Raw genomic sequence first — 23,170 nt, forward strand, 5'->3', positions numbered from 1 at the left:
AGGGTCGCGGCGCAGTGACCACCTGTCCAGATTGGAGGCAGGCAGTCGCAACCCAGCACCACAACGCGCAAATGCACAGAGGAAACATCATCTGCCGGCATCTCCTCGAGCGCGCGCAGCAACAGCGATGAAAATGCTCCGCGCGGCGATGGAATGCGCGTGCAGAGGCGGCGCGCCGAATTTTCCTGCTCACCCTGAAACGGTCCGTGCGCGGCGCCAAGGGCCTTTCCTGTCGCTAGACCCCAATTAATTATAAAGGCACATTCTCATACATACCCGCGCAGCCCACCCTCTCCGAACCAGCAGCACTCCCGGGGCCACACTCTCCCCCTTAGTCAGCCAGCACACCCCGTCACGTGACCCAACAGCAGCTGCCCCGGTGCGCGTCATCGCAGCGTGCCCCCATGGCTCGGAGCTCTGCGTCTCGTCGTAATTTATAATACCCCGGTCGCGCGCCCTGTCGACCGACACACAACCGCCAAAATGAGGTACGTCGCCCCCGCATGCATCTGCGCAAGGCACGCCCGCTAACGAGCATAGTGGCACGAGATTGGATCGTCTCGTAACGTAAGTCACCCCGACTCTTTTGCACTGTTGTACCATCAGCCACGAGTTGTGTGTCTGTGGAGTCGGCGTCCATCGCCTTCGCAAATCGCATCTCGACTACCCTCCCTTTCATTGTTCTGTTCGCTCCGCTATCTGAGCCTCGCTAATCCCGCCAAGGCTGCTCGAGACCGGCAGCACGCCATTGATCCGCAACACCGCCGCAGACCAGCTAGCCGACGTCCAGAAACAACATCCCGATGAATTATTCAACCTGCTAACGCGGGTAATCCCGTACCTCCGGTCCAAGAGCTGGGACACGCGGGTCGCTGCTGCCAAGGCTGTCGGAGGCATCGTCGCCAACGCCGACAAGTTCGACCCCAACGCCGAAGATGAGCCTCTCAAGCCCGAGGTGAAAGCCGAGACCAATGGCCTTGTCAAGAAGGAGGAGAACGGCGATGGCAGCCTCTCGCCCATCGGCGACCAGCTCGACCTCGCCACGCTCGATTTGCCGTCCATCCTGAAATTTGGAAAGCAGCTCCTCGGCAGTGCAGGCAAGGAGTATGACTACAAGCTTGCTGCCATGGATCCCGCGGACCGGCTGGCGCATCAGAAGAAGAGCCTCGCTGCGCGTCTTGGTCTTGGCGGCGAGTACATTGAGGACGACCTGGTCACGGAGAACGACATCGTGGCGCAGACCCCTAGTGTGCGAACGCCATACCGTATCGATACGACAGTGTCCCGAGCGGACAGCATCGCGTCTGCGTCCTGTGCTTCTCCGCCGCCCGGGGCCACTCCGAACGGTGACCAACCAGCTCTCAGTAAGCGCCAGCTCAACGCGCTGAAGCGCAAGGCCAAAAAAGATCTCCAGGGCAAAGCGAATAAGGTTCAAATTGTGGACCTGGGACCAGGCCCGCGCAAGGCCTCTCAGTCAGACTATCCCCAGACTCCGGCAAGCGCACATCCTTACCCGGTCAAGCAAGAGCCGAAAGAGGAGAACGGCGACGAGGGTGTTAGCGACTATTTCTCCTTGGACCGAAAGGGCGGTGACGACGACCAGAAGTTCGTCAAGGAGTTCAAAGGCGCGCCGGTACCGGACAAGTCATCTTTTCAGACAGAGGCGGAGGAGGCCGGGTTGGAGTGGCCTTTCGAGCGCGTCTGCGAATATCTCAGCGTAGAGCTCTTCGACCATGCTTGGGAAGTGCGACATGGAGCCGCTATGGGTCTACGAGAGATCCTTCGCGTTCATGGCGCTGGCGCTGGACGGCTGAAGGGAAAGACGCGAGCACAGAACGACGAGCTTAACCAGCGATGGCTGAACGACCTGGCATGCCGCATATGCTGCGTGTTTATGCTCGACCGGTTCGCAGATTACACCTCGGATAATGCGGTCGCGCCCATTCGAGAGACCGCTGGACAGGCGCTGGGCTCATTACTGCAGCACTTGTCGCGAGAGAACGTGCTCGCCACGTTCAACGTTCTTTACCGTCTGATCATGCAAGAGGATACTGCAAGCACCGCATGGCAGGTCTGCCAAGGTGGCATGATCGGCCTGCGATATCTCGTGGCGGTGCGCAACGATCTCCTGCTTGAGGATGGCACGCTCATGGATGGCGTTCTTGAAGCCGTCATCAGAGGGCTCGGCGACTTTGATGACGACGTTCGCGCCATCAGCGCAGCGACGCTTATCCCTGTCGCCAAAGAGTTTGTGGAGATGCGCCCCAAGGCTCTCGAACGGCTCATGAACCAGGTCTGGTCGTGTCTTTCCAGCCTGCAGGATGACCTCAGTGCCAGCACAGGTTTCATCATGGACCTCCTGGCCAAACTCTGCAGCTTCCCGCAAGTACTCCAGGCTATGCAAGAAAACGCGAGGCACGATTCTTCGCAATCATTCCACGAGCTGGTACCCCGTCTGTTCCCCTTCCTCCGGCATACGATCACCAGCGTTCGCGCAGCTGTCCTCCGAGCCTTGATCACCTTCCTCGACATACAGGGCGCAGGCAACGAAGGCTGGATCGACAGCAAAGCTTTGCAACTCATATTCCAGAATATCCTTCTTGAGCGGAACGAGGGCGTGTTGAAGCTTTCGTTGCAGCTGTGGAACGCCGTCATCGATGGGCTCGGTAGCAGTCAGCTGCCTATGCATCTAGGACCTATCCTTGGTTCTATTATTCCATTATCTCTCACGCCGATCGGCGTCACTCGGCATCCAATATCCATGGACCTATCGCTTCTCATTCGCCCATCTGGGCAGGTGTTTGGACCTCCTCCAAGCTCCCAGTCTAGTCGAAAATCTACGTCTCCAAGCAATGGAGAGCCAACTCAGAAGAAGCGCAAGAAGTCACGCGTCGACAAAGATATGCTGACTCCATCGACATCCTCCCCTACCCACAATGTCGATGGCCCCATGATCGGCGGCGAACTTGAACTTGTCGGTTCCGAAGTTATGGTCCGGTCTAGGATCTCCGCTGCGCAGGCTCTCGGTAAAGCAATGGCGATCTGGCCCGAGCAGTCACGGCAGCAGACATTCAAACCCAGCCTGCTGCCGCCTCTTCTGTCTACGCACTCGACGACGCAACTCACAGCAGCCATGATCATCGAAGAGTTTGGCAAGTCGCTTACCGCCAAGGATGCCCTCGCCGAATCGTTCGCGGCGGCGCTTCTCCCGGTCGTGGAAGGAGAGCGGCCTAGTGCATATGAGGACCTGGTCCCGAAGCTTCAGATCGTGCGGACGCAGTGCACCGCCCTGCTGAATATCTTCCGGGACGGCCATGTACAAAATCTTCCTACCATTGCCGTCGTTGTCCAAGGAGACCCTGCAGCCAGCCAATATGCCTTCTCTGTTGCAGACGCAGAAAAGATCCTGAATGTGCACTACGAGAAGCTCAAGAAAGCTATGACGCCAGCAGCACGTATGGTCGCGCAGGCGAACCTTGAGATCACCAAGGCAGAAGTAGAGACAACTCTCCAGGAAGCCAAGGACATCAAAGAAGAGCGCGACGTTCGCATCAAAGCGGCTGCGGCCGGAGCCCTTATCTCCCTCAACTCTCCTCCAAAGAAGCCCTCGCCGCCGATCAAAGCGATGATGGACAGCATCAAGAAAGAGGAGAACGTCGAGCTGCAGAGGCGCTCTGCCGCCGCCGTCGCTGGCTACATCGTACACCTGGTCAACGCTAAGCGAACCGGTGTCGTCAACAAAGTTGTCGGCAACCTCGTCAAGTTCTACTGCATGGAAACAGCGGAAACGCCAGAGTTCCACGGACAAGCAGACGTTGACACGGGTATCCTCACCTTGAAGAAGGACGAGGATATTCGCGATCACCCGGATGCGGCCAGGTTCGCTGAAGAGTCCAAGGCAGCGCGCATTACTAAGCGGGGCGCGCGTGAGGGTCTCGAGCACGTCGTGCACAAGTTCGCCAGCCAGATTTTCGAAAAGGTGCCCATTTTGAAGGATCTCATCGAACGGCCCATTCGCAAGGCGTTTACCGAGGATACACTACCCGCAGAGATTACAGACGAAGACGGCATTTTTGGCCAGGAGGTTGTCGATGCCTTGTCGACACTACGAGCTTTGGTGGGCAGCCTTCACCCCGACGTCCGTGGCTTCGTAAAGGACCTTTTACCGCTCATCGCCAAGGCTCTGCGATCGCGGCTATACGTTCTTCGTTACGTGGCTGCGAAATGTTTCGCCACAATCTGCAGCGTCATGTCCGTGGAAGGTATTACAATGCTAGTCGAGAACGTCCTCCCAACCATCAGCGACGCTGGCAATGTGCATGCTCGACAAGGTGCTATCGAATGCATTTACCACCTGATCCACGTCATGGAAGACAGCATTCTCCCGTACGTTATCTTCTTGATCACTCCTGTGCTTGGGCGGATGAGCGACTCCGATAACGATGTTCGTCTGCTCGCCACGACCAGCTTCGCCACTCTCGTCAAACTGGTACCGCTTGAGGCTGGTATTCCTGACCCACCCGGTCTACCCGAGTCGTTGCTCAAGGGTCGTGAGAAGGAGCGCAAATTTGTTGCGCAGATGCTGGACGCGAAGAAGGTGGAGCCTTTCGAGATTCCTGTTGGCATCAATGCTACCCTACGCCACTATCAGCAAGACGGTGTCAACTGGCTAGCTTTCCTCAACCGGTACAACCTGCACGGTATCCTCTGCGACGACATGGGCCTCGGGAAGACGCTGCAGACTCTGTGCATGGTCGCAAGCGACCATCACATGCGCGCGGAGGAGTATGCCAAGTCTCAAGATCCGTACTACAGGCGCCTTCCGTCTCTCATCGTCTGTCCTCCTACGCTGTCCGGTCATTGGCAACAGGAAATCCGGCAGTACGCGCCGTTCCTTACGTCTGTGGCGTATGTTGGCTCGCCGCCAATCCGCAGCCAGGTCAGGACCCAGCTTGACAACGTCGATATTGTTATCACCTCTTACGATATCTGCCGCAACGACAACGATGTCCTGAAGCCGCTGAGCTGGAACTACGTCGTGCTGGACGAAGGCCATCTGATCAAGAATTCTAAGTCGAAGACGAGCCAGGCAGTCAAGAACTTCCAGTCGAACCATCGCCTGATCCTTTCGGGCACGCCCATCCAAAACAACGTCCTTGAGCTGTGGTCACTCTTCGACTTCCTCATGCCAGGTTTCCTCGGTTCGGAGAAGGTCTTCCAGGAGCGCTTCGCAAAGCCCATCGCTGCATCCCGGTTCGCCAAATCCTCCTCGAAGGAGCAAGAACGCGGCGCCCTCGCCATTGAAGCTCTGCACAAACAAGTTCTTCCCTTCCTACTGCGTCGCCTCAAGGAAGAAGTACTGGACGATCTGCCACCAAAGATTCTGCAGAACTATTATTGCGACCTCTCCGACCTGCAGCGCAAGCTCTTCGAAGACTTCACCAAGAAAGAAGGCAAGGAGATTCAGTCCAAGGCCGGCAGCGCAGACCGCGAGAGCAAGCAGCACATCTTCCAGGCATTGCAGTACATGAAGAAGCTCTGCAACTCGCCCGCGATGGTCATCAAGCCGACGCACAAGCAGTATGACGCCACGCAGCAGTTCCTGAGGAAGAACAACACCTCGCTCGAGGACATTGCGCATGCGCCCAAGCTCGGCGCCCTCAAAGACCTGCTCGTAGACTGTGGCATCGGCACTGTCGACGTCGAACCCAGCACGCGCATGCCCAACGGCGACCTCCCCGAAGCCGTCTCACAGCACCGCGCCCTCGTCTTCTGCCAAATGAAAGAGATGCTCGACATGGTGCAGTCCCAGGTCCTAGAGAAATTCCTCCCATCCGTGCAATTCATGCGCCTCGACGGCGGCGTCGACGCGACCAAGCGTCAGGACATCGTCAACAAGTTCAACTCGGATCCGTCGTATGATGTGCTGCTGCTTACGACAAGCGTGGGCGGCTTGGGCCTCAATTTGACAGGCGCCGACACGGTAATCTTCGTTGAGCATGATTGGAATCCACAGAAGGATATCCAGGCTATGGATCGCGCGCATCGCATTGGGCAGAAGAAGGTGGTTAATGTGTATCGCATTGTCACGCGTGGTACCCTGGAGGAGAAGATTTTGAAGTACGTACGCCCCTGCCTTCTACAACTATCAAAGCTAACGTGTTCCCAGCCTCCAACGCTTCAAAATCGACGTCGCCTCCACCGTCGTCAACCAGCAAAACGCAGGCCTGGGCTCCATGCAAACAGACCAGATCCTCGACCTGTTCAACGTGTCCGCCGACAGCGCGGAACCAGGCGCCTTGCCGCCGCCACCTTCTGCAGTGGAGAACGGCGGGACGGGCATCAGTGAGGAGAACGCGGTGGATGCCACCGGCGAGGTCAGGGAGAAGGGGAAGAAGGGCTTCCTGGATGAGCTGGGCGAGTTGTGGGATGAGAGGCAGTATGAGGAGGAGTTTGATTTGGAGGGGTTTTTGGGCAAGATGAAGGGTTGATGCTACCGATCGACGGCCTCCTCGCTGGTTCCGGCAATGCGGGAACTGAACTGGGGAGTTGATTTGCATCTGGCTTCTTTCTTCCACCTTCACTTCGGTGGAGTACACTTACTTGTTCTTTCGATCGACGGATGGATGCGGCTTTGGGTGCTGCACTCACTGCATTTGCAACACGAGTCTGGCGTTTATCGGTTGGTTGGCTTTTTCTTGCTTGAATGGCTGCATGGCATGGTGTGGCAAGGCAGGGCATGCATACACGGCACGTTCATATGGATGCGGCGTGCATGAGTTGCTACTTTTTGTTTTAGCATGGCGTTGGCAGGATGGGATTGCTGCTGATTTCATCTCTTCTCTTCTCTGGCTGGCCGTGATGGGCGGGTGGGTTGGTGCTGAGTTGAGTTGGTGGGATTGGAGTGCGTTGGGTTAGGTAGTTTAAGGGCTGGGGGGAAGGGGAGGTGGATGGATTGACGGACATAGGGCGAGCGAGGATGAATGAAAGCGATATACTTATTTTACGCGTGCTGGCTGTGGGTTTAGTTGTGATTACGATTGCGCTTGACTGTGCTCGTTGATAAGCAGGATGTGATGCGTGCCTCTTGCGCTAGGTAGGGAATTCTCCGGATCTAAGGGCTCGCCGTACAAGTAAGTAAGATTAGCTGTCCTATTGTACGCACCCGCGAAGGCCTCCAGGGCAGCTGTTGCGCACGTCGTTCTATCTGGAGAATTTTACACCGTGAGAGCGTGCATAATGTGCATCAGTCTCGTCTAGTATCTCTCTCTCTCTCTAGCCACATCGATTAGAGTGCTGGAAGATTCTTCACCGCGCGTTCTCTTGTCGCGATGCGTGCTCATACACGAAACTACACTGAAATGCACAATACTTATTAATTAACACCACTTGCGCGTCCTACGTAGCAAAAGAACGAATACCTTAGTATTAGGGCTCCTCCGCGATATATAGATATATCTGAGAAACTCCCCGCCCTAATGCTCGAGCGAGGCAGGTCGGTCGGTTATGCGGCCCCTTTTTTCAATGTCTCTTGATGCCGGTGCTGCCCACTAACCCGCGGATCCTTTCCGCCAGTGTACTAAACCGCCAATCCTTTTAATAATACCTACCCCTTCTGCATACAGAGTATAGAATATAGAGTCTTTTTTGCTGGTACTGTGTGTGTGTGGTATGTGGTTAGCGGATTGATGACGAGGGCGGTGAATTGATGAGTAAGATGCGTTTGGATTTGCGTCTTCCTGCTCGGCTGGGGGCGGCTTGTATTGATTGAGGGGTTTGGTCTGGGCTGGCTTGGTGATTGGGCGGTGGCAAGGGGGAGTGCGCGGTTTTTGGTGAGGGGGAAATGCACTTGGCAATGTATTTTTTACGGGTGGAGTGTTAGTAGGAGCAAAATGTGAGTACACTTTGCGTCCTACGCAGATTGGCATATATTCGACGTGGAGGGCTTCGGCTGGAGGAGTGGAGATGGGATGGGATGGGATTGGTGTCTGATGATGTAGGTGTTTGGATTGATCGGGGGAGAAGAGGACCTCATGGGTCGGCGCCTTGTTTGGGTTAGCGCTTTCCTAACTATGTCTGGCTTAGCGTAGAATTGGTGGTGGCTTTAACACGCACGCGTCAAACAGCTCAGCCTTAACCGTCCACGAACCTTCGAAATTTTGTCGCATGTCCGAGTTAGGCTGCTTGTTACGTTCCAAGCACTCGGAGAATTGAAAGAGAATAGCGCGGTTGGAACTGCTGTCTTACATGTATTCGACACGCCCACCACGAACGTTGGGCCAGTCCAGCCAACTGCCCATAACGGACTACGTTCCAGACAGGCGGCTTATCTACATAAAGGACCTAGATGAGTCGTATCTCCGTCGTCTTGCAGAGGCAGAACTCCGTGGATTCTCCCCGCTCTGGACATCTATGTTTGGTTTTCATAAGTATGTATTGAGGCGCGCGTCCCTGCCACTTTTTTTACGATGCTAACTAGCAGGGCGCGCGTGATTGAACTGGTCCCAACGCCGCAGAGGAGGTTCAAACAACGAGAGGTGGTTGCTTCTATAACCGAAGCAAAAGGCCGGCTGTCTTCCGAACATCTCAGCCGTCTGAGAAGCGGGCCTAGCTTTGGGAGCCGCGAACCGGGTATTTTACTCCGGAATCTCGAGCCGGGTTGGAAACGCGACGAGGATCCAACTCCTGCGTTGCGCGCAAGTAAACGACGCGCTTCTTCGCCACCTATGGACTCCCTCAGGGCGAAGTTCCCTCGTGGGAATCATACGGCTGGGCAATGGGACGACGGTTCTAGATCGGACATATCCGTGCGTTTGCCGTTGGTGGAACACGAAGATTTCCCAGGGCTTGGTGTTGGTGATCTTCGGGATTTCAACTTCGACTCAGATTTGAACGGGTTCGACTTCGATTTCGACGAGGAAGCCCCAGAGGTCCAGAAAAAGGTTCCAAGAGTTCAGGAGGAAGCTCCGAGCGCCCAGTACAGCCCAGACTATGGACGTCGAGTCAATAACGAGACCAACTCCGGTAGCGTAGACAGCGGTCCTCGTCGCTGGGACAAGCGCACGTCGCCAAACTCGCTACCGCCGTCATCAGAAAACGCGCTATCGAGACTCAGCAGATCCTCCGTGGTGAGAGCTCTGGCATGCCCTCCAGCCGCGGGAATATATATGCACTACACGATTTCACAAGACACCTCAACTGCAGCGGGAGCTAGGAACAAATTACTCGCAGTCCAGGATCGGAGACTTATTCTTCCAGCGAAGGCTAGGGGTGCGGCGAATGCGCCGTTGCGGCGGCGTCTACCCTAGATGCCCAGACCACGGAATAACGGCATATATACTAACACACTTGCGGTAAGATGCTATATCCCCAAGCTCTTACGCTCTTGCTGATCTATCTGTGGGCCTCGGAGAATCTAGATCAGGCTGACGCTGGCATGAATCCCGACGAATCGTAGCGAGACGAACCACCTGCACTCGACTTCGGAGCATGATGGAGAACAAAGGGTGCGACCCGAGAGTTCGCAGACGGAATCACCCTGCTCCAATGCTACCGCATTAGAACGGCGGATGAGACCACGAATTGTATGGGCGAGCCACAACACTTCTACCAGTGCATCTTCGTGGGAGGTTGGCGGTCATTTTCCTGCACGGCTGGGGCGACCTGACTTCGTCACCGCATCATGGAGGCTAATGGACAGTGGATTCGGCGGGGATTGGGTGCGAATTATGGAGGGGATTTCGGTGTTGTTGATGACTTTGGTGATGACTTCTGAGGCTGCAATTAGATGACCTAGGCCACTGACGCGGGGATAAGGGAGAAAAATTGTCATGCTTGTGAAGCGTCCTGCTGGCCATCGAGGCCACATGGCTCCTTTTGCCTCAAGGTCCACAGTAGCTCAGACATCCCCCTCCACCTCCTCCACACTCGGAATCCGATCCAGCCTCGTCCCCATAAACCCCCCAACCCTCGTCACACACTCCATCACAATTCCCACATCCGCACTACTCATCCCAATCCTCCTCGCCCCCCTGATATGCCAGTGCGTCTCCAGCCTCAAATTCTGAATCGTAATCCCCACCAGCACCACGAGTTCCGTATCCAAGTCATCCAGCACCTGGCGATCGCTCAAGTAAAGCCCATACGTAATCTCGGTGCTGATCCAGCGAAAGTCCTGGTGCGCGTCGAACAGCGCGAGCGTCGAGTCCGTGTTGTGCGTGTAGATCTGGCGCAGCCAGGACATGCCGCGCTCGTGGTTCGCTGCGTCGTTTTTCCAGTCCGCTCGCGTGAAGCTGTAGTCGCGGTCTTGCGGACGCTCGACTTTCATGATGGAGATGATGGCTGAGAGAGGCTTGCAGACGCCGATGATGGACACGAGCTTTACGAGGGCTTCGCGCAGGCGCCGGATCAGGGCTTGCCGCACGGGGGATTGCTGGTAGCCCGGCTTGTTGATGATGTAGAGGTAGAGTTGGGCTGCGAGTTCGGGCTCGGTGCCGCCTACGAGGGCCGCGAGGGCGAGGAGGTACCATCGCTGGTCGCCTAGAGTGGTTGAGGCTAAGGTTTGCTCTATGTCCTGGAATAAGGCTGCTACGTCGGCGCGGATAGTGGGAGCGGTTGGGGCTGGACCGGTGGCTTTTATGTTCTCGTCCATGGCTGGAACGGCGATGTTTCTCTAGGACTGATGGATGATGTTGAGCAGAAACGGAGGGAGATGGGATTTAAGCTAAGTGAGGGTAAAAGATGTCTTAGGCTAAGAATAGCCGAGCTACCTCGCAAGCTGACGACAGCACGTTCGGCAATGGCCCGATGTGGAAGTTAGCTGTAGAGCTGTGGTATATAATGCCGACCCCCACTAGAGGCGGCATTGGGAGACGCTTGTGCAGTATCTCTCCGGTTTCGGCTACCCGGTTGCGGAATGACGTCGTGCGTCCAGTAAAGGGCCGCTTAGCATCGATTGGAGATGCTGAATAAAATCATATGTCGGTACTCGTGTGCATTACATTGTTGTTTATGATCGAGCGTACATTTGCACCTGGTGGAGAAGAATGCGACACTGCCAGGCGCCGACGTTCGGATCTGCATGATTAGGTAATCAGGGCCAATGACTACTTTTCGAGCCGTGACAAACCTTTGCTTTCATCTTCTACTACATCACCCCAACACGGCCATTCCCATCCCGTTAGCCAGTACGCTCACCGTTTATCAAGCTGCTCCAAGAACTCTTTCGTTCGACTCACGGCTTGTTGCCTTCGTATCGGTTAAACTTCGCATGAGTTGTGGCTCCCGTCCTAGCATCTCAGCGGAGCACGAGGCAGAACGCATACGACCGGTCGCCGTCAGCCCGATGCGTCGAGCTTTATATATCGCAATGGGCCCTACATCTTTGTTCGAATGTGCGGTGGGGTTCAATTCAGAGCACACAAACACCTAATCTTTCTGTCTCGTTCGGTGAGCCATGGCTAACGGAAGATACTCCTTTATTGATCTCTTGGCTTGCTTTGTGCTCTACTTCCTCCTCTCGGAAGTTCGGGCTCTATATGAGAGAGATTCGTCCTTCCCCCCATCTCCCCCAACCAACCAAAAAAAAGTAAGGGACGGACTAAGGAATGGTACTCCGGCTCCGGATTCTTCCGCGTTCCACCACGACAGTACCGGCACGCTTGTGTTTGACTAAGAGAGACGGCACTGATACTGGCCGGATGCAAAGAGCTCTGCGAAAAGGTTTCTGGCTGGTATGCGGACATAGGCGCAAGGCTCAGTACCTAAATTATCCTGGTCTCCCAGCTCCTGAGCAATACGGAAGCTTCTCTATTGGAGAGGGGGAGACACCTCGTGATTCTGCACCTGCTTGGAGATTCGGTTTATTTCCTCTGGTCCCTTCGTTCTAAGCTGGAAGCGTGGTCACGATGTTACGATTTGGCCAGGGCGATCTCGAGAAGGAGTGGAAAGTCACTTCGAAACCTAGCCACAATCCTTGGCGGTTTCGAGGAGCTCATCTGCTTCTATTCTAGTCATCGGGATGTCTATCTTGAAATAAAGGAACGGTCGAAGTACGGGAGTGAGCGAAGGGGGCCTCGATCGGCGACCTCCTCGCTCGAGCCGCGCTCGAACTCGCCGATAGCAGAACCGATGAACGACTGTGAGCGATCGAGGCCACAGTTTCGTACATCTGCCAACTCGTTGTAGCGTCTATTGCTACAGTCGGTGGAGGTAGGACCTCACTTCCTGGTGGAGGAATCTCTACAGGTGGTCGCGTTCCTTGACATGACGCGGATCGGTTGGCGCGGATAGGATGTTTGGAGGTGGAGCGACCAAAGGAAACAAGAGGAGCAATGCCGTTGTCAATCCACGTTGGCGCTTCCAAAGAGCGCTCGCTAGGGTTGAGCCGCGACCGAAGGCTGTTTGTCACACCAGACGAACTTCAGCCTTTTCGCTTCTAGCGGGAATCATGCGGGTCAAAGTGCTTCCACAAACCTTCTGGTCCTTCGTATGAAGCGGCGTACTTCATTTGCTCCCGTTCCGCGTGACGGCCCGGCAAACGGTTTGCTCAACGAGCTGGCCACATATAAGCCGAGGGCGCGGACGTAGGCCAGCACCTTGTCAAGTATATCCAAAAGGGCGAGGGAATGGGTGTTCATGATGCACCATCTGTGTGGCGGCGCCTCTCGGCTTGTACGCATATCCGCGGCGATGGACTCGGTCTTTCACACCCCCTTCGAAAAAGTACGCAGTCGAGGGGCTTTTGGTCACTACTGACCCCGCAGATAAGAGTTCGGAAAATTTCGTCGCCCTTGGATACCTGCCTGTGTGAACGTAGGCGAGATCCTGACCTACGCTTCGGATACAACTACTTTGCACTTGCTCTTCTGGCCTGACTTCTCCGCAAACCTCCTCCCTCAACTTTTCATATACGACTCTACTGCATTCCTACCAGGAACCTATATTACTACATATACAAGCTATCTACCTCCGGTCGTCGACTCAATGGGCGGTTACGAGAGCTACAAGTTCGAGACGTCCGTCGTGGTATCGTGGGTGTTGCAGACGGCAAAGGATCATGGCAACGATGTCCAAACCACTGGCTCAGGCCCAGCGAATCCCCCTGCAACGGGATCGACGCGACTAAAAGGTCGAAACCGCACACTGGCTAAACGAGCGGCGAAACAGCGATCAGCAATCCCAGAAGCATTTCGCGCAGCCGCGCCTGAGGGCGACGCACAACCTCCGAAGTATGAGATCTCCACCGAGGAGATTCTCAACCAAACGCGCTTCCTTTCAGCCTTGAGGACCACGCTCGTCATGCCACGCTCGGTTTGGCGATGCTACAAGAGCGCCATCGCCGCGCGGAGGCGTTATGCTGATCGATACGCCAAGGACCAACTCGCGGATCCGCGTGATAACGAGGGCCACCTGTACTTCAACTGGGTGTTGGAGCAGATGGAGATTCTCCTGAAAGACCGCGTGGTGGTGCAGAAGGTGGCTAAGGCACAAGTGGGTGACGTCGAGGAAGTGACTACCGAGCCACTCGCGAATCTCTTCGAGAAGCTCAACCTCGCCACCACCGAGGACGAAGACTTCGAGTCAGATGGGGAGCGAGATATTATGGACACTACCTCAGATATATCTTCGACGAGCAAGGTGTACGTGCCGAAGTTGAGCAAAGAAGAAGAGCTTCGCTTCGAGTGGTTCTGTTTCCTCGAAGATGCGCAGAAGGCCTGGAAGCATATCCAGACTGTGTGGACGAGTACCGAAGATCAGAACAACCCCCCCGATCCAGGAGTCGCAGCGTTCATAACCGAAGCGGCCATCGAATTGATTGGCTACCAGGAGCAGCAGATATATGCGCGTGCAATGGCGATCGGCGGCAAGGCCGCCTTAGTCATTGGCGCAGACCCATCTGATCCGTTCTACCTGGGCCTTACAACTCTTCGTGACATTGCAAATATACGGAAGTCACACAAGGGTTATATATTCCCCCTCGAACCGCTATCTGAACGCTACTACGACTTACAAGACCCCACCTTGGTAGCGAAAGATCAGACGCTTGTCCAGTACATGATGGAATTGGGCATGGAGAGTGTAAGTCAACTACTCACTTGTTCTCGTTTTGCTGTAGACCAATGACTGATGATATGGCTAGATGGTTCGCAAGGGGCTCTGGGAGACGGAGAAGATTCGGTCCGTCTCGTATGAGCAGCCACTACCTGCCGCAAGTTTAGACCAGGTATCAGTAGTCCTTCAGGCTATCAACGACGGTGGCCCTATCTCAGTGCAGGCGGCACTAGCGGCTGAGACTATCTTGTCGCTATCGGTCGGAACCCACCTGGGATCGAGTACTGCCTTTTCCAAGCTTCTGAGTCTCGGCCAGGCCTTAGACAAGCGAATGACGGAAGCTGGTAAAAAGGTGCAGTTCGCCCAGGACCATAGGAAACTGGCGGAGACATTTCGAACTGTCCGTGGGTGGGTGTGCGCCTGGCCGTTCCCTGGTGCTCGACGCCACAAGTTGCAGGCTGCCCAGAAGAACGATTCACTCATGGGGGCCATGCGTGGCTGCGTATTGCCTCCGGACGATTCTGACTTCCTCCGAAAAGCGAATCCAGTTCTCTGCGGCAAGCTGAGACTGACCCTTTTTACCTATTACGAAGAGGCTGGTCTGAGCCTGGCGAATACATCACCTCACGTGTATGCGATGTCGTACCTGTACAACGGCCTGAAGCAGACAGAACGACTCAGTAATACCTGGGGATCCATCAAGGCCATCAGCAAGCGTCACAGTCAGGAGCTATTCATGGGACCTGACTTTCCAGTCGAGGCTGAGAGGATGGTCGACCGGATGAGAGTATCAGCCGGGACGAACCCGCATTTCTTGAAGGTTTCAAAATACGGGAATCCCTCTGGTCGCGCAGTCCCAGCTACAAAGCACGCTCGCCAATCCAATAAGACATGGGACATGGATACCTTGCCAACGATCCAGATTCTTCGCGACTATCTGCACGATGAGGAGACTCTTCTTCGCACCCTCTACAGGTTCGGCACCGAGATGCAGAAGGCGCTCCCGGAGCGGAACCGAAAGTCCATCGATGAACTGGGGCTGATACATTTTCTCGAGACGCTCCAGGAAGCACTCGAGGAAGCAGTCGCTCGCATGAAGATGGACTACGTTACGATCAATTGTGCTTGCAGCGTGCTGTTCCAGAAGATGGAGGCGAAGATGGGTAGCAGCATTGACGGAAAGGCGGCGACGCCAGAAGAGTGGATGGCACATACTACGCGCTCCTACGTCATCGCGAACACCGTCCTGCGAGAACTGTGGGATATGGAAGACTCAGTCAAGGCTCGCAAGGCTGCGAAGTTGGCTCCGGCGCTATTCCCTACCCCGCTTGCGGATATTGCGAGCGAAGTCATCGCGGAGTATGTGAAGGCCGGTGGCAAGGGGATTCCTTCTTAATAGAGGGATGGATTACATAACATATACGTTTCCGTGGGGTCTAAGATAGGCGGCATGGGGCGCTTTTGCGGTGTTTGATAGCCATGGGACTTCTCCGTACGCGTAGTTGGAATATACGATCCTTGATCAGAGGTTCTACTTGGACAGTCAGGTAATGAGCTGTGATCTTAAATACGCGTGATTGTTCCACAGGCTGCTTGCAAACTCCACACTGCCCTTCGACCTCCAGCGGGATCTCCGGCCATGTCGCTTTTGATCCGGGGTCCAGACTTCAGCAAGCTGGTAATTATGTACCTCAACCCTTGCGCCAACAAGCAGCCGCAACCATGTCCAACCCGCGGTCCTTCGCCGGGAAGACGTTCGCACTATAACGCGCCATGTTCGCCCTGGCGAGTGGTCTCATGGAGGACGACGACGTCGACTACTCATTTATTTTCGCGGTGATGAAAACGTGAACTGCGATCTCCTCCAGGTTCTAGGCTTATTGCTTCTACGCCGCCAACCGCAAACATTGCCATTCCCCTCTCCGGCTGACGGTAGAGAACATTAGTAAGACGCGTCGAGCGCATGAGAAGGGCGAGGAGAAGTCCGTTGCTGGAGTCGCTCTTCCATCGTGATGTCGTTGATTGATTGGAATCGGAGTCGCTGGCGGTGTAATTCAAATTATCCCCCGACTCTCCAATAGTGCGCCCTCTTCAAGCCTGCGCGACGTCGCTGCAATATCCGTCTCAAAGCCCTTGACGCGTCAATGCGACTGTAGGACGGTGAATCTATTCGCCCCGTAAGCAATATCCAGTCGCCAAAATCCTACTCACTTCCCCAGGTAATCCACAAACGCCACGAGCGTGCAGTCGCGGTTCAAATCTTACAGGTCTGAATTAGAGGAGGGATGAGGCTGCAAAAAGCCATGTTTACAGTCGTCGTCAGCACGCCCTCGGTTTTGTTGTTCCGCAACCGTCGCACAATACCAGCATATCCATGCTATCCCACCCATAACATCATGCCATTAACGTTTCACAATTAGTGACGTAGCACGCCGGGGGGTCTTTGTTTTGGTCCTCGGGCCACTTTCTGTTATGATGGTTTTCCTCCATACGTGCAGCCGCAGCATTTCGCCAATACAGCAATGTCGCTTCTCGTCGCTTGCAGCAACAACAATAACGGCGGCGCATCGGTAGGACGGGATAGCGATGAGAACAGAGGCTGTTTTCTGCTCGCGAGTTGCGCGGGCCAGTCGAGCCAGTCGCGCGAGCTGGTGGCGAGGAGTCTGGTGGTGCGGGACAGCAAGGTTTGTGGGCTCCACTGCTCTGAGGGCGGAATGTTTGAGAGAGGCTTATAGTGGCGCTAGGTATTTGTCGACGATGGGAAAGGGGCCGGAGGAGATCATTCAAGCCATGAAGCTGCTACCCGCTTTCGTCTATGCCCTTTGCACACCATCGAGGATCTGGATGCGGTGGCAAACGATGCCTCCGCTGCTGCACAGTGTTTCTACGTCGATTCGCAGACATACCAGCTGCGATGCGGGAGCCGCGAAGACGCCAGGCGCAATCTGAGTGAACCGTTCGGCTACTTTCTTGACCGCTTGAAGTTTCAGGGATGGGAGGGGTTCTGCGCCGTCGAAGAAGAGCAAAGTAGCAGCTGGACCGTGTACTTTGACGTCGACGACAACGCGCTGCGAGGCAGAGTGCCGGATGGGCGCAGAGTGCTTGAGATCGAAGTAAAGAGAAGCGACGTCGCTGGCGATAAGCAGCAGAGGGACGACAGAGTGGACTCGGTGCTGGGCATGCCGCCGGGATTGTACCTCCAGGAACCGGAACATGTACCCGAAGGACCTTCCAGCTTGTACTCGCAAGATGACGATCCGGCTCCTCGTGAAGAGCCGCAGGAGCCAGGGGGAGACCAGCAGCAGCAGCTCCCATCAGAGGACCGTCCCGACCTACCCGGCTGCAGCCAGACCATCGTCCGCGTCCATCCACCCGTCATAGAGTCAGTAACGCGCCTTCAACGGAAACGACGCCCGCGAGTCGTCCCACAACACCAGCAGGTTCCCACCGAGCGCAGCAAGCCACGGGCACCAGTCCGCCGAGCGCCTGCACCTCGCGCTCCTATCCACCAGCCTCAACATGACCTACAGCCATCGGAGAGCTTCGAGCGCTTCGTCCACGACTTTAGCTTCACGCGTCCGATATCCGTGCACTTGGACTTCCCAGCCGAGAATGTGTGGGGCCCGAAGAAAGCGAAGGAAGACGGCATGGTCAAGGCGATGCTGAAGAAGTTTTCCGTTCCGTTTACGCGTGGAAAGACATCCGGCGAACCAAAGGCGGAGGAGAAAAAGGCAATGGAGGAGAAGCGGCAAAAGGAGGGGAAGCGGCTGAAAAAGGAAGCACGGGTGGCGAGCGAGAAACGACTCGCTGACGAGAGACGAGTGACGGAGGACCGACGCTTGAAGGAGGAGCGAAGAATGGCAGACGAGCGGCGCATAGCTGAGGCGAGGCGCAAGCCTGACGAGCGGAGAGAACGCAGGAAGAGGCAGCCCCCGGTGGATGCTGTTCATCCAGCCCCAGAAGAAAGGTAGGTTGATGACTGAGCACTTAGTGACACCCGCTAACACCTGCACAGCTCCTGGTTCCACCGCAGTTCGAACATGGCCCCGCCATCGGGCCTCACAGGAACACATCGCCACCCTCCCCTCTCCTCTCTTCCCAGCCAGCCAAGAAGCGCGAAACCGAAAAGACACTCGAAGCCGCCACAGGTAGCTCCTCCCGACAGTGTCGCACGCAGCAGCTTGGAGATGTGGCAGCGCACTACGTCGAGAATCCGGAGAAGTGTAAGTATTCGGAGAAAAGATGGTGCCGAACTACCGGTGGATGGAGGACGTGTTCAAGGCGACGATCCAGCTCAAGTGGCAGCGACGAGGAATAATGAAGAGGAGAAGCGTGGCGGTGGTACCTCACGGTTCCGCAGGAGTTTTCAGATAAGGAGATGAGAGATACCCGGAAGGTAGAAAACATGCGTGGGATCTCGTCGGCGTGGTGAAGAGTGGCAAAAGTGTTGGTTAGTCTAGCTTACATACCCATTCTCATGCAGCGATATCCACCACTACGATCCTACAAGCCAGCCGCTCAAAGACGCGCGGAGCGCTGCTCCTTTGACGACGCACCATCCGCAATGAGTCCCTCCTCAATCGCCTTGATCTGCAGCGCCAGGATCCTCGAATAGTATCTCGAAATCGCCAGATTGCCGCCCATAAACCACAGGCCGGGGTGTCCGCTCCGTTGCCACATCGTCCTGAACTCGCCCTCCTCATTGAAGCCCCACACATCGCCGACGCGATCCGCAACCTCATCGCCGAAGATGATGCGCGCCTGCGAGCGCATATTCTGGTACCCAGTCGCGAAGATGATCTCGTCTGCGTCGAGCGTCGTGCCGTCCGCGAACTCGATCCCGTGGGGCAGGATCTGCGCGATCTCCTGGCCCTGCTTGACCTTGATTTTGCCGTCGATGATGAGCTGCGACGCGCCCACGTCGATGTAATATCCGCCTCCGCGCTGGAAGTATTTTATCAGCAGGCCGGAGTCGTTGGGCCCGTTGTCGATGCCGAAGCCTGCTGCGCGCAGCCCGTCGAGCGTCTTCTTGTCGTGTTCGTTTTGGACTTTCGTGCATTTCACCTGCTGCGCTTTGAAGAGTTCGCTCGGTAGACCCCAGAGGAAGAGATCTGCGTCTTCGACCGGAGGTGCGTCTTCGTCGTAAAGACCCTTCAGCCCGATGGCGGTGATGGCTTCCGACGAGATAACGCATGTCGTGCTGCGCTGGACAATGGTAACGTCGTATCCCTTCTCGTAGAAATCCTGCGCGATATCATGGCCGGAATTGCAGCAGCCCACCACGACCGCCTTCTTGCCCTTGGAATTCGGATATGCGCCGGAGAACTCGGAACTGTGGCAGAGCCGGTCGCCCTTGAAGCTGTCCATGCCCTTCATGGTTGGGAAGTTCTTCTTCCCAGAATGCCCGGTTGCCTGGACGATGTGCTTTGGATGGAGCGTTCGCGTCTCGGTTGTTCCGTCCGCCTTCTTGCGCTCCACTGTCACGCTCCATTGTTTCTTCTCTTCGTTCCAGGACGTTGACTTCAGCGTCGTCTGTGTCCAGGCGCTCAGCTCTAGAAGCTTGACGTACGATTCGAAGAACTCGGCGAGTTTATCCTTTGGCGTGAAGACTGGCCAGGTGGGTGGGAATGGAATATATGGCATGTGGTCGTACCAGACCGGATCGTGCAGGACAAGCTGATGATACCGTTTCCGCCAGTTGTCGCCCACTCGTTCATTCTGGTCGATCATGAGGGACGGGATATTGAGCATCTTCAAGCGCGCAGCAACCGTCAAGCCTCCCTGACCGGCTCCGATGATAAGCACTTGTGGATCGCTGTCCTTGAACTCCGTCTGTGCATCCCGCTTCTCTTTCCAGTTCTTCCTGTTCGGGTCTCCGCCATGCTGCACGCCCTTGGCCCTCTTATGACGAACCGGCTCTTCATACCCTTTTAACTCGGTCAAGGCGGTATAGAGGGTGAAGATCTTCCACTTCCCGCCCTCTTCAGCAAGAGTCATCACGCCCTGACCCCGGCCCACATCCGTCTCAAAAGTGATGAAGGAAGAGATCCCGTTCACATCGCCCCACGCGTCGATCGGGCCGAACTTCGGCGCCCGGAACGCTGAACTGCTATCGACTTCGACCTTGGTGAGTGGCGTCGTGCTGGCCTCAAGATACTTCGAGATGTTCTCGCCTCCCTTGAGCGTTCGCAGCTCCCAGGTCAGCGCGAGGTGATCGCGCCAGTAGCTCTTGTCGTCCAGAAACAACTTGGCGAGGCTGGTGTAGTCCTTCTTGGAGAGGGCGTCGGTGAGGCTGGATATGACGTCCTGGGCGACCTTGGCTGCATCGACGGATTCGGACTTTGATGTCTCCGGATATGAGCCTAATGGGATGTTGACCGAGCCGGGCTCGCAACGCTGGCTTGAGGGCTCTGGGCCGTCATGAGCACCCATGATGGCTGATGTTCTGCGGGTAGTGGCGGGCCGACGTATGTGGCGAGTCGAGATTCAAGAGCTCAGGAACGGTGTGCCAATTCGTGATATGGATTTCGAGGAACAATCGCCATGGAGAAGGAGGTGCAAAGAAATGAGGCTCTGAATTTATAGAAGAGTCCCAAGGTCGGTGGCTTTCTCTGTAGTGCGACATTCGACGTGGTCACGCATCGACTCATCCAAAACGGGTAGTTCTCACTCGGCAAACCTTCCTCGTGGAAAGTGCGGGGTGAAGTGCGGGGAGCGAGAACGCTCTCCGAGGACCTAATTCCGCGCTTCCACCACAACGTTAGAGCAAGAACGCGTCTTTTGGACGGCGGACCAACGCGAATTGATCGGACACGCGGAAGTTCAGGGTGCATGTTAGATTCACAGCAGTCCACGTTGGGCGCTACGTTTGTCTGCAGAGACTGGTCCACCACGATGGACCGCCTTGCGTCTTGCTCGGACACCAATGAACGCGCCCGCCTCGAATCTTTCTTAAATCCACCGCACAAAAAGAGAGAAATAGTCTCCGAACCGGCGTACGCCAAACACGGGTGGAAGGATGGAGCCACTGGGCCAAAGGAGCGCTCCCCCTCTCAACATATGCCGTACCCATTGTAGCTGTTCGGATGCGACTGAAACCCGCAGGCAACCGAAAATAGGGCCTCCCGTCCAATCCGAGGTGGAGCGTATGATGTTGTGAGAACGCGGAGCACGTATACCTGTTACCCGTATGTACTAATGGGGGGACGTTGTGGTTATCAGAAGAATCCATGGTATTTCCTATTTCGGTAAGCCGAGGATCGGTGGCTATCATCAAAGTCGCACCGCTTCACGGCCGTGATGAATGAGCTGGAAAATGAAGGCTTGGATATTGTAGGATGGTGACTAGAGATAGCTGAATAATGTAGACTGCTGCAAAGACGCCGCGACCCAACACCAAAAGAGAAACCAGTGGCGCGTCCAGACATCGTCACATTTACGCTTCCACATCATCCGCAATCTTCACAACCACCGAGCCAATGCCGCCACTCTGAGTCCACGTGCGATGCGCCTCAGGCACCTCGTCCATGGTCCACTCCTTCCTAATCGGCGCCTTGATCTTCCCCTGAAGGACCATATCAAACAGCGCCTTCAGCTCCGGTTCGAATGTGCTCTGGTCCCTTGAGATGTAGTAGAAGCTCGTCTTCTGCGGGCAAAACGGAACCATATTCCTCGCAAGCAACTTGGTGATAGACGGAATCTGACTGCGAGCCTCCCCTCCGTTCAGCATGTGCAGGTTGCCACCGTAGCCGATAAGGTGGCCGCCCTCCCGCGCCAGGATGCGCCAGCTCTCGTCCCATGATTCGTAGCCGAGGGGGTCGAAGACGACGTGCGCGCCGCCTATGGTGTTCATGCCCATGACCCAGTTCTTGTCTGTGTAGACGAAGGGGGTTGCGCCGACTTCGCGCAGCTCGGCATGTTTGGATAGCGAGGCGGTGCCGTAGACCTCTGCGCCCTCGAGTTTGCAGAGCGTGAGGAGCGCGTAGCCGACCGCGCCGCTGAGACCGTGGATGAAGACGCGCTGGCCCTTGGAGACCTTGGCGCTGCGGTAGACCATGCCGTAGGCGGTGTTCCAGTCCAAGATCATCGCAGTCGCTTGCTGCAAGTCCACGCCTTTGGGTACGGAAATGAGGTATTTCTCGGGGAGATTGACAAGCTCGGCCTGCGCATCGTAGATGGACAGGCAGACGACGAGATCGCCCTTCTGGAACTTGGTGGAAGAGGAGCCGTTGCGATGGACGCGTCCAACGAGGCAGTAGCCAGGCGTCAATGGGGCTTTCTTCTGCATGGGGTAGTATCCCATTCGCATGGCCTGGTCGGCGCCGCTCATGCCAGCGTACAGGACTTTGACCTGGACTTGATTCGCAGCTGGCGGCTGGATTTCGGCGTTAACAATGGTGACATGGGATGCGTCGCCAAAGGACGGGATGAGGACTTTGCGGATGGTGGTAGACATATTGAAGGTTGATAGAGGAAAAGGGATGATGTGTTTATTTGATGAAATCTGATGCGATGGGATGGTGATCGAGTGCTCTGGCTGTGTGGGTCAAGTGTAGAGTCGCCATCCTCAGTGTCTTTATACAAAATCAAGGGCGCGAAGGCTGCTGCGCTGGTATGTATGAATAGCATATACGTCCGTAAGTACGCGGCGGAGTGCTGGACTCGGAGTAAGCCTCGTGGTGTTGTGGGCAGGGAGTGCGGGGCGAAGGGTCGACCCGAGACGGCTTGATGTTCGTCCGCGAGGCTGAATCGGCCCCCTTTAGCCCTGTTTTGGCTTAGCTTAGCCCTGTTTTGGCTTAGCGCCCCTCGCAGCATCATCCCGTCTGTGTAACCCCGAGCGTTTCTCCATTCCCATCCCCACCCTGTGCTTTTGGCTCTCCGACGAGCCAGCCAGCAGGAGGACCGACGGCGCAATCTCTCGAGAGACCAAAGACTGCATATCTCAAGGATGCATGAAAGAGCCCGAGTCTTTGTTACGCCGTGTCGCGATGCTTGCATCAAATAACCGAGCACCGTCCGAAACAGCGCGGGTGCTCATACAGCAGATACCTCGTGCGGAACGCTTTCGAGCGACGAGGAGCTCTCGTCTCTGTAATAGCGTTTTGACTGGGCTTCCATT

General features: G+C 55.8%; 10 protein-coding genes across 10 annotated transcripts; 5 read left to right on the plus strand and 5 right to left on the minus strand.

Annotated features, from left to right (window-relative positions):
* Nucleotides 1-483: 483 nt before the first annotated feature.
* On the plus strand, nucleotides 484-6,491 carry BU26DRAFT_565204 (uncharacterized protein; the record flags this gene model as incomplete). The annotated part of the gene is made up of 4 exons (XM_033833376.1): nucleotides 484-488; nucleotides 541-567; nucleotides 724-6,120; nucleotides 6,170-6,491. The coding sequence occupies 4 exons, from the start codon at nucleotides 484-486 to the stop codon at nucleotides 6,489-6,491; spliced, it is 5,751 nt and encodes a 1,916-aa protein (XP_033684570.1).
* A 112-nt stretch (nucleotides 6,492-6,603) lies between these two features.
* Nucleotides 6,604-7,001, plus strand: BU26DRAFT_320164 (uncharacterized protein). The gene has a single exon (XM_033822041.1). The coding sequence runs from the start codon at nucleotides 6,715-6,717 to the stop codon at nucleotides 6,916-6,918; it is 204 nt and encodes a 67-aa protein (XP_033684571.1). The 5' UTR covers nucleotides 6,604-6,714; the 3' UTR covers nucleotides 6,919-7,001.
* A 361-nt stretch (nucleotides 7,002-7,362) lies between these two features.
* BU26DRAFT_320170 (uncharacterized protein) lies at nucleotides 7,363-7,990 on the minus strand. Its single transcript, XM_033822042.1, has one exon. It carries the CDS (start codon nucleotides 7,926-7,928, stop codon nucleotides 7,551-7,553), a length of 378 nt encoding a protein of 125 aa, XP_033684572.1. The 5' UTR covers nucleotides 7,929-7,990; the 3' UTR covers nucleotides 7,363-7,550.
* A 147-nt stretch (nucleotides 7,991-8,137) lies between these two features.
* On the plus strand, nucleotides 8,138-9,463 carry BU26DRAFT_320176 (uncharacterized protein). Its single transcript, XM_033822043.1, has 3 exons — nucleotides 8,138-8,429; nucleotides 8,483-9,353; nucleotides 9,403-9,463. Exons 1-2 carry the CDS (start codon nucleotides 8,248-8,250, stop codon nucleotides 9,306-9,308), a joined length of 1,008 nt encoding a protein of 335 aa, XP_033684573.1. The 5' UTR covers nucleotides 8,138-8,247; the 3' UTR covers nucleotides 9,309-9,353; nucleotides 9,403-9,463.
* Nucleotides 9,464-9,677: 214 nt separating this feature from the next.
* On the minus strand, nucleotides 9,678-11,007 carry BU26DRAFT_519594 (uncharacterized protein). The gene has a single exon (XM_033829097.1). The coding sequence runs from the start codon at nucleotides 10,649-10,651 to the stop codon at nucleotides 9,899-9,901; it is 753 nt and encodes a 250-aa protein (XP_033684574.1). The 5' UTR covers nucleotides 10,652-11,007; the 3' UTR covers nucleotides 9,678-9,898.
* A 1,000-nt stretch (nucleotides 11,008-12,007) lies between these two features.
* BU26DRAFT_505565 (uncharacterized protein) lies at nucleotides 12,008-12,680 on the minus strand (the record flags this gene model as incomplete). The annotated part of the gene is made up of 2 exons (XM_033826857.1): nucleotides 12,008-12,398; nucleotides 12,475-12,680. 2 exons carry the CDS (start codon nucleotides 12,678-12,680, stop codon nucleotides 12,008-12,010), a joined length of 597 nt encoding a protein of 198 aa, XP_033684575.1.
* A 577-nt stretch (nucleotides 12,681-13,257) lies between these two features.
* Nucleotides 13,258-15,565, plus strand: BU26DRAFT_519596 (uncharacterized protein). The gene is made up of 2 exons (XM_033829098.1): nucleotides 13,258-14,079; nucleotides 14,141-15,565. The coding sequence occupies exons 1-2, from the start codon at nucleotides 13,300-13,302 to the stop codon at nucleotides 15,446-15,448; spliced, it is 2,088 nt and encodes a 695-aa protein (XP_033684576.1). The 5' UTR covers nucleotides 13,258-13,299; the 3' UTR covers nucleotides 15,449-15,565.
* A 668-nt stretch (nucleotides 15,566-16,233) lies between these two features.
* Nucleotides 16,234-18,297, plus strand: BU26DRAFT_320201 (uncharacterized protein). Its single transcript, XM_033822044.1, has 2 exons — nucleotides 16,234-16,736; nucleotides 16,797-18,297. The coding sequence occupies exons 1-2, from the start codon at nucleotides 16,575-16,577 to the stop codon at nucleotides 18,021-18,023; spliced, it is 1,389 nt and encodes a 462-aa protein (XP_033684577.1). The 5' UTR covers nucleotides 16,234-16,574; the 3' UTR covers nucleotides 18,024-18,297.
* Nucleotides 18,298-18,480: 183 nt separating this feature from the next.
* BU26DRAFT_519598 (FAD/NAD(P)-binding domain-containing protein) lies at nucleotides 18,481-20,649 on the minus strand. Its single transcript, XM_033829099.1, has one exon. It carries the CDS (start codon nucleotides 20,482-20,484, stop codon nucleotides 18,571-18,573), a length of 1,914 nt encoding a protein of 637 aa, XP_033684578.1. The 5' UTR covers nucleotides 20,485-20,649; the 3' UTR covers nucleotides 18,481-18,570.
* Nucleotides 20,650-21,329: 680 nt separating this feature from the next.
* On the minus strand, nucleotides 21,330-22,738 carry BU26DRAFT_519599 (zinc-binding dehydrogenase). Its single transcript, XM_033829100.1, has one exon. The coding sequence runs from the start codon at nucleotides 22,505-22,507 to the stop codon at nucleotides 21,488-21,490; it is 1,020 nt and encodes a 339-aa protein (XP_033684579.1). The 5' UTR covers nucleotides 22,508-22,738; the 3' UTR covers nucleotides 21,330-21,487.
* Nucleotides 22,739-23,170: the final 432 nt, after the last annotated feature.

The sequence above is a fragment of the Trematosphaeria pertusa genome, assembly GCF_010094035.1.
Source record: "Trematosphaeria pertusa strain CBS 122368 unplaced genomic scaffold BU26scaffold_7, whole genome shotgun sequence".
NCBI classification, from domain to species: domain Eukaryota; kingdom Fungi; phylum Ascomycota; class Dothideomycetes; order Pleosporales; family Trematosphaeriaceae; genus Trematosphaeria; species Trematosphaeria pertusa.

Excerpts from the sequence above, each read along its gene's own strand:
- BU26DRAFT_320164 (XM_033822041.1), top strand. The coding sequence starts at position 6,715 with ATGGCATGGTGTGGCAAGGCAGGGCATGCATACACGGCACGTTCATAT.
- BU26DRAFT_519596 (XM_033829098.1), top strand. The coding sequence starts at position 13,300 with ATGCCACGCTCGGTTTGGCGATGCTACAAGAGCGCCATCGCCGCGCGG. Across the intron at positions 14,080-14,140 it reads TGGAATTGGGCATGGAGAGT|ATGGTTCGCAAGGGGCTCTG; the intron begins GTAAGTCAACTA and ends TGATATGGCTAG.
- BU26DRAFT_320170 (XM_033822042.1), bottom strand. The coding sequence starts at position 7,928 with ATGCCAATCTGCGTAGGACGCAAAGTGTACTCACATTTTGCTCCTACT.
- BU26DRAFT_320201 (XM_033822044.1), top strand. The coding sequence starts at position 16,575 with ATGTCGCTTCTCGTCGCTTGCAGCAACAACAATAACGGCGGCGCATCG. Across the intron at positions 16,737-16,796 it reads TGGTGGTGCGGGACAGCAAG|GTATTTGTCGACGATGGGAA; the intron begins GTTTGTGGGCTC and ends TAGTGGCGCTAG.
- BU26DRAFT_320176 (XM_033822043.1), top strand. The coding sequence starts at position 8,248 with ATGTATTCGACACGCCCACCACGAACGTTGGGCCAGTCCAGCCAACTG. Across the intron at positions 8,430-8,482 it reads TCTATGTTTGGTTTTCATAA|GGCGCGCGTGATTGAACTGG; the intron begins GTATGTATTGAG and ends GCTAACTAGCAG.
- BU26DRAFT_519599 (XM_033829100.1), bottom strand. The coding sequence starts at position 22,507 with ATGTCTACCACCATCCGCAAAGTCCTCATCCCGTCCTTTGGCGACGCA.
- BU26DRAFT_519598 (XM_033829099.1), bottom strand. The coding sequence starts at position 20,484 with ATGGGTGCTCATGACGGCCCAGAGCCCTCAAGCCAGCGTTGCGAGCCC.
- BU26DRAFT_519594 (XM_033829097.1), bottom strand. The coding sequence starts at position 10,651 with ATGGACGAGAACATAAAAGCCACCGGTCCAGCCCCAACCGCTCCCACT.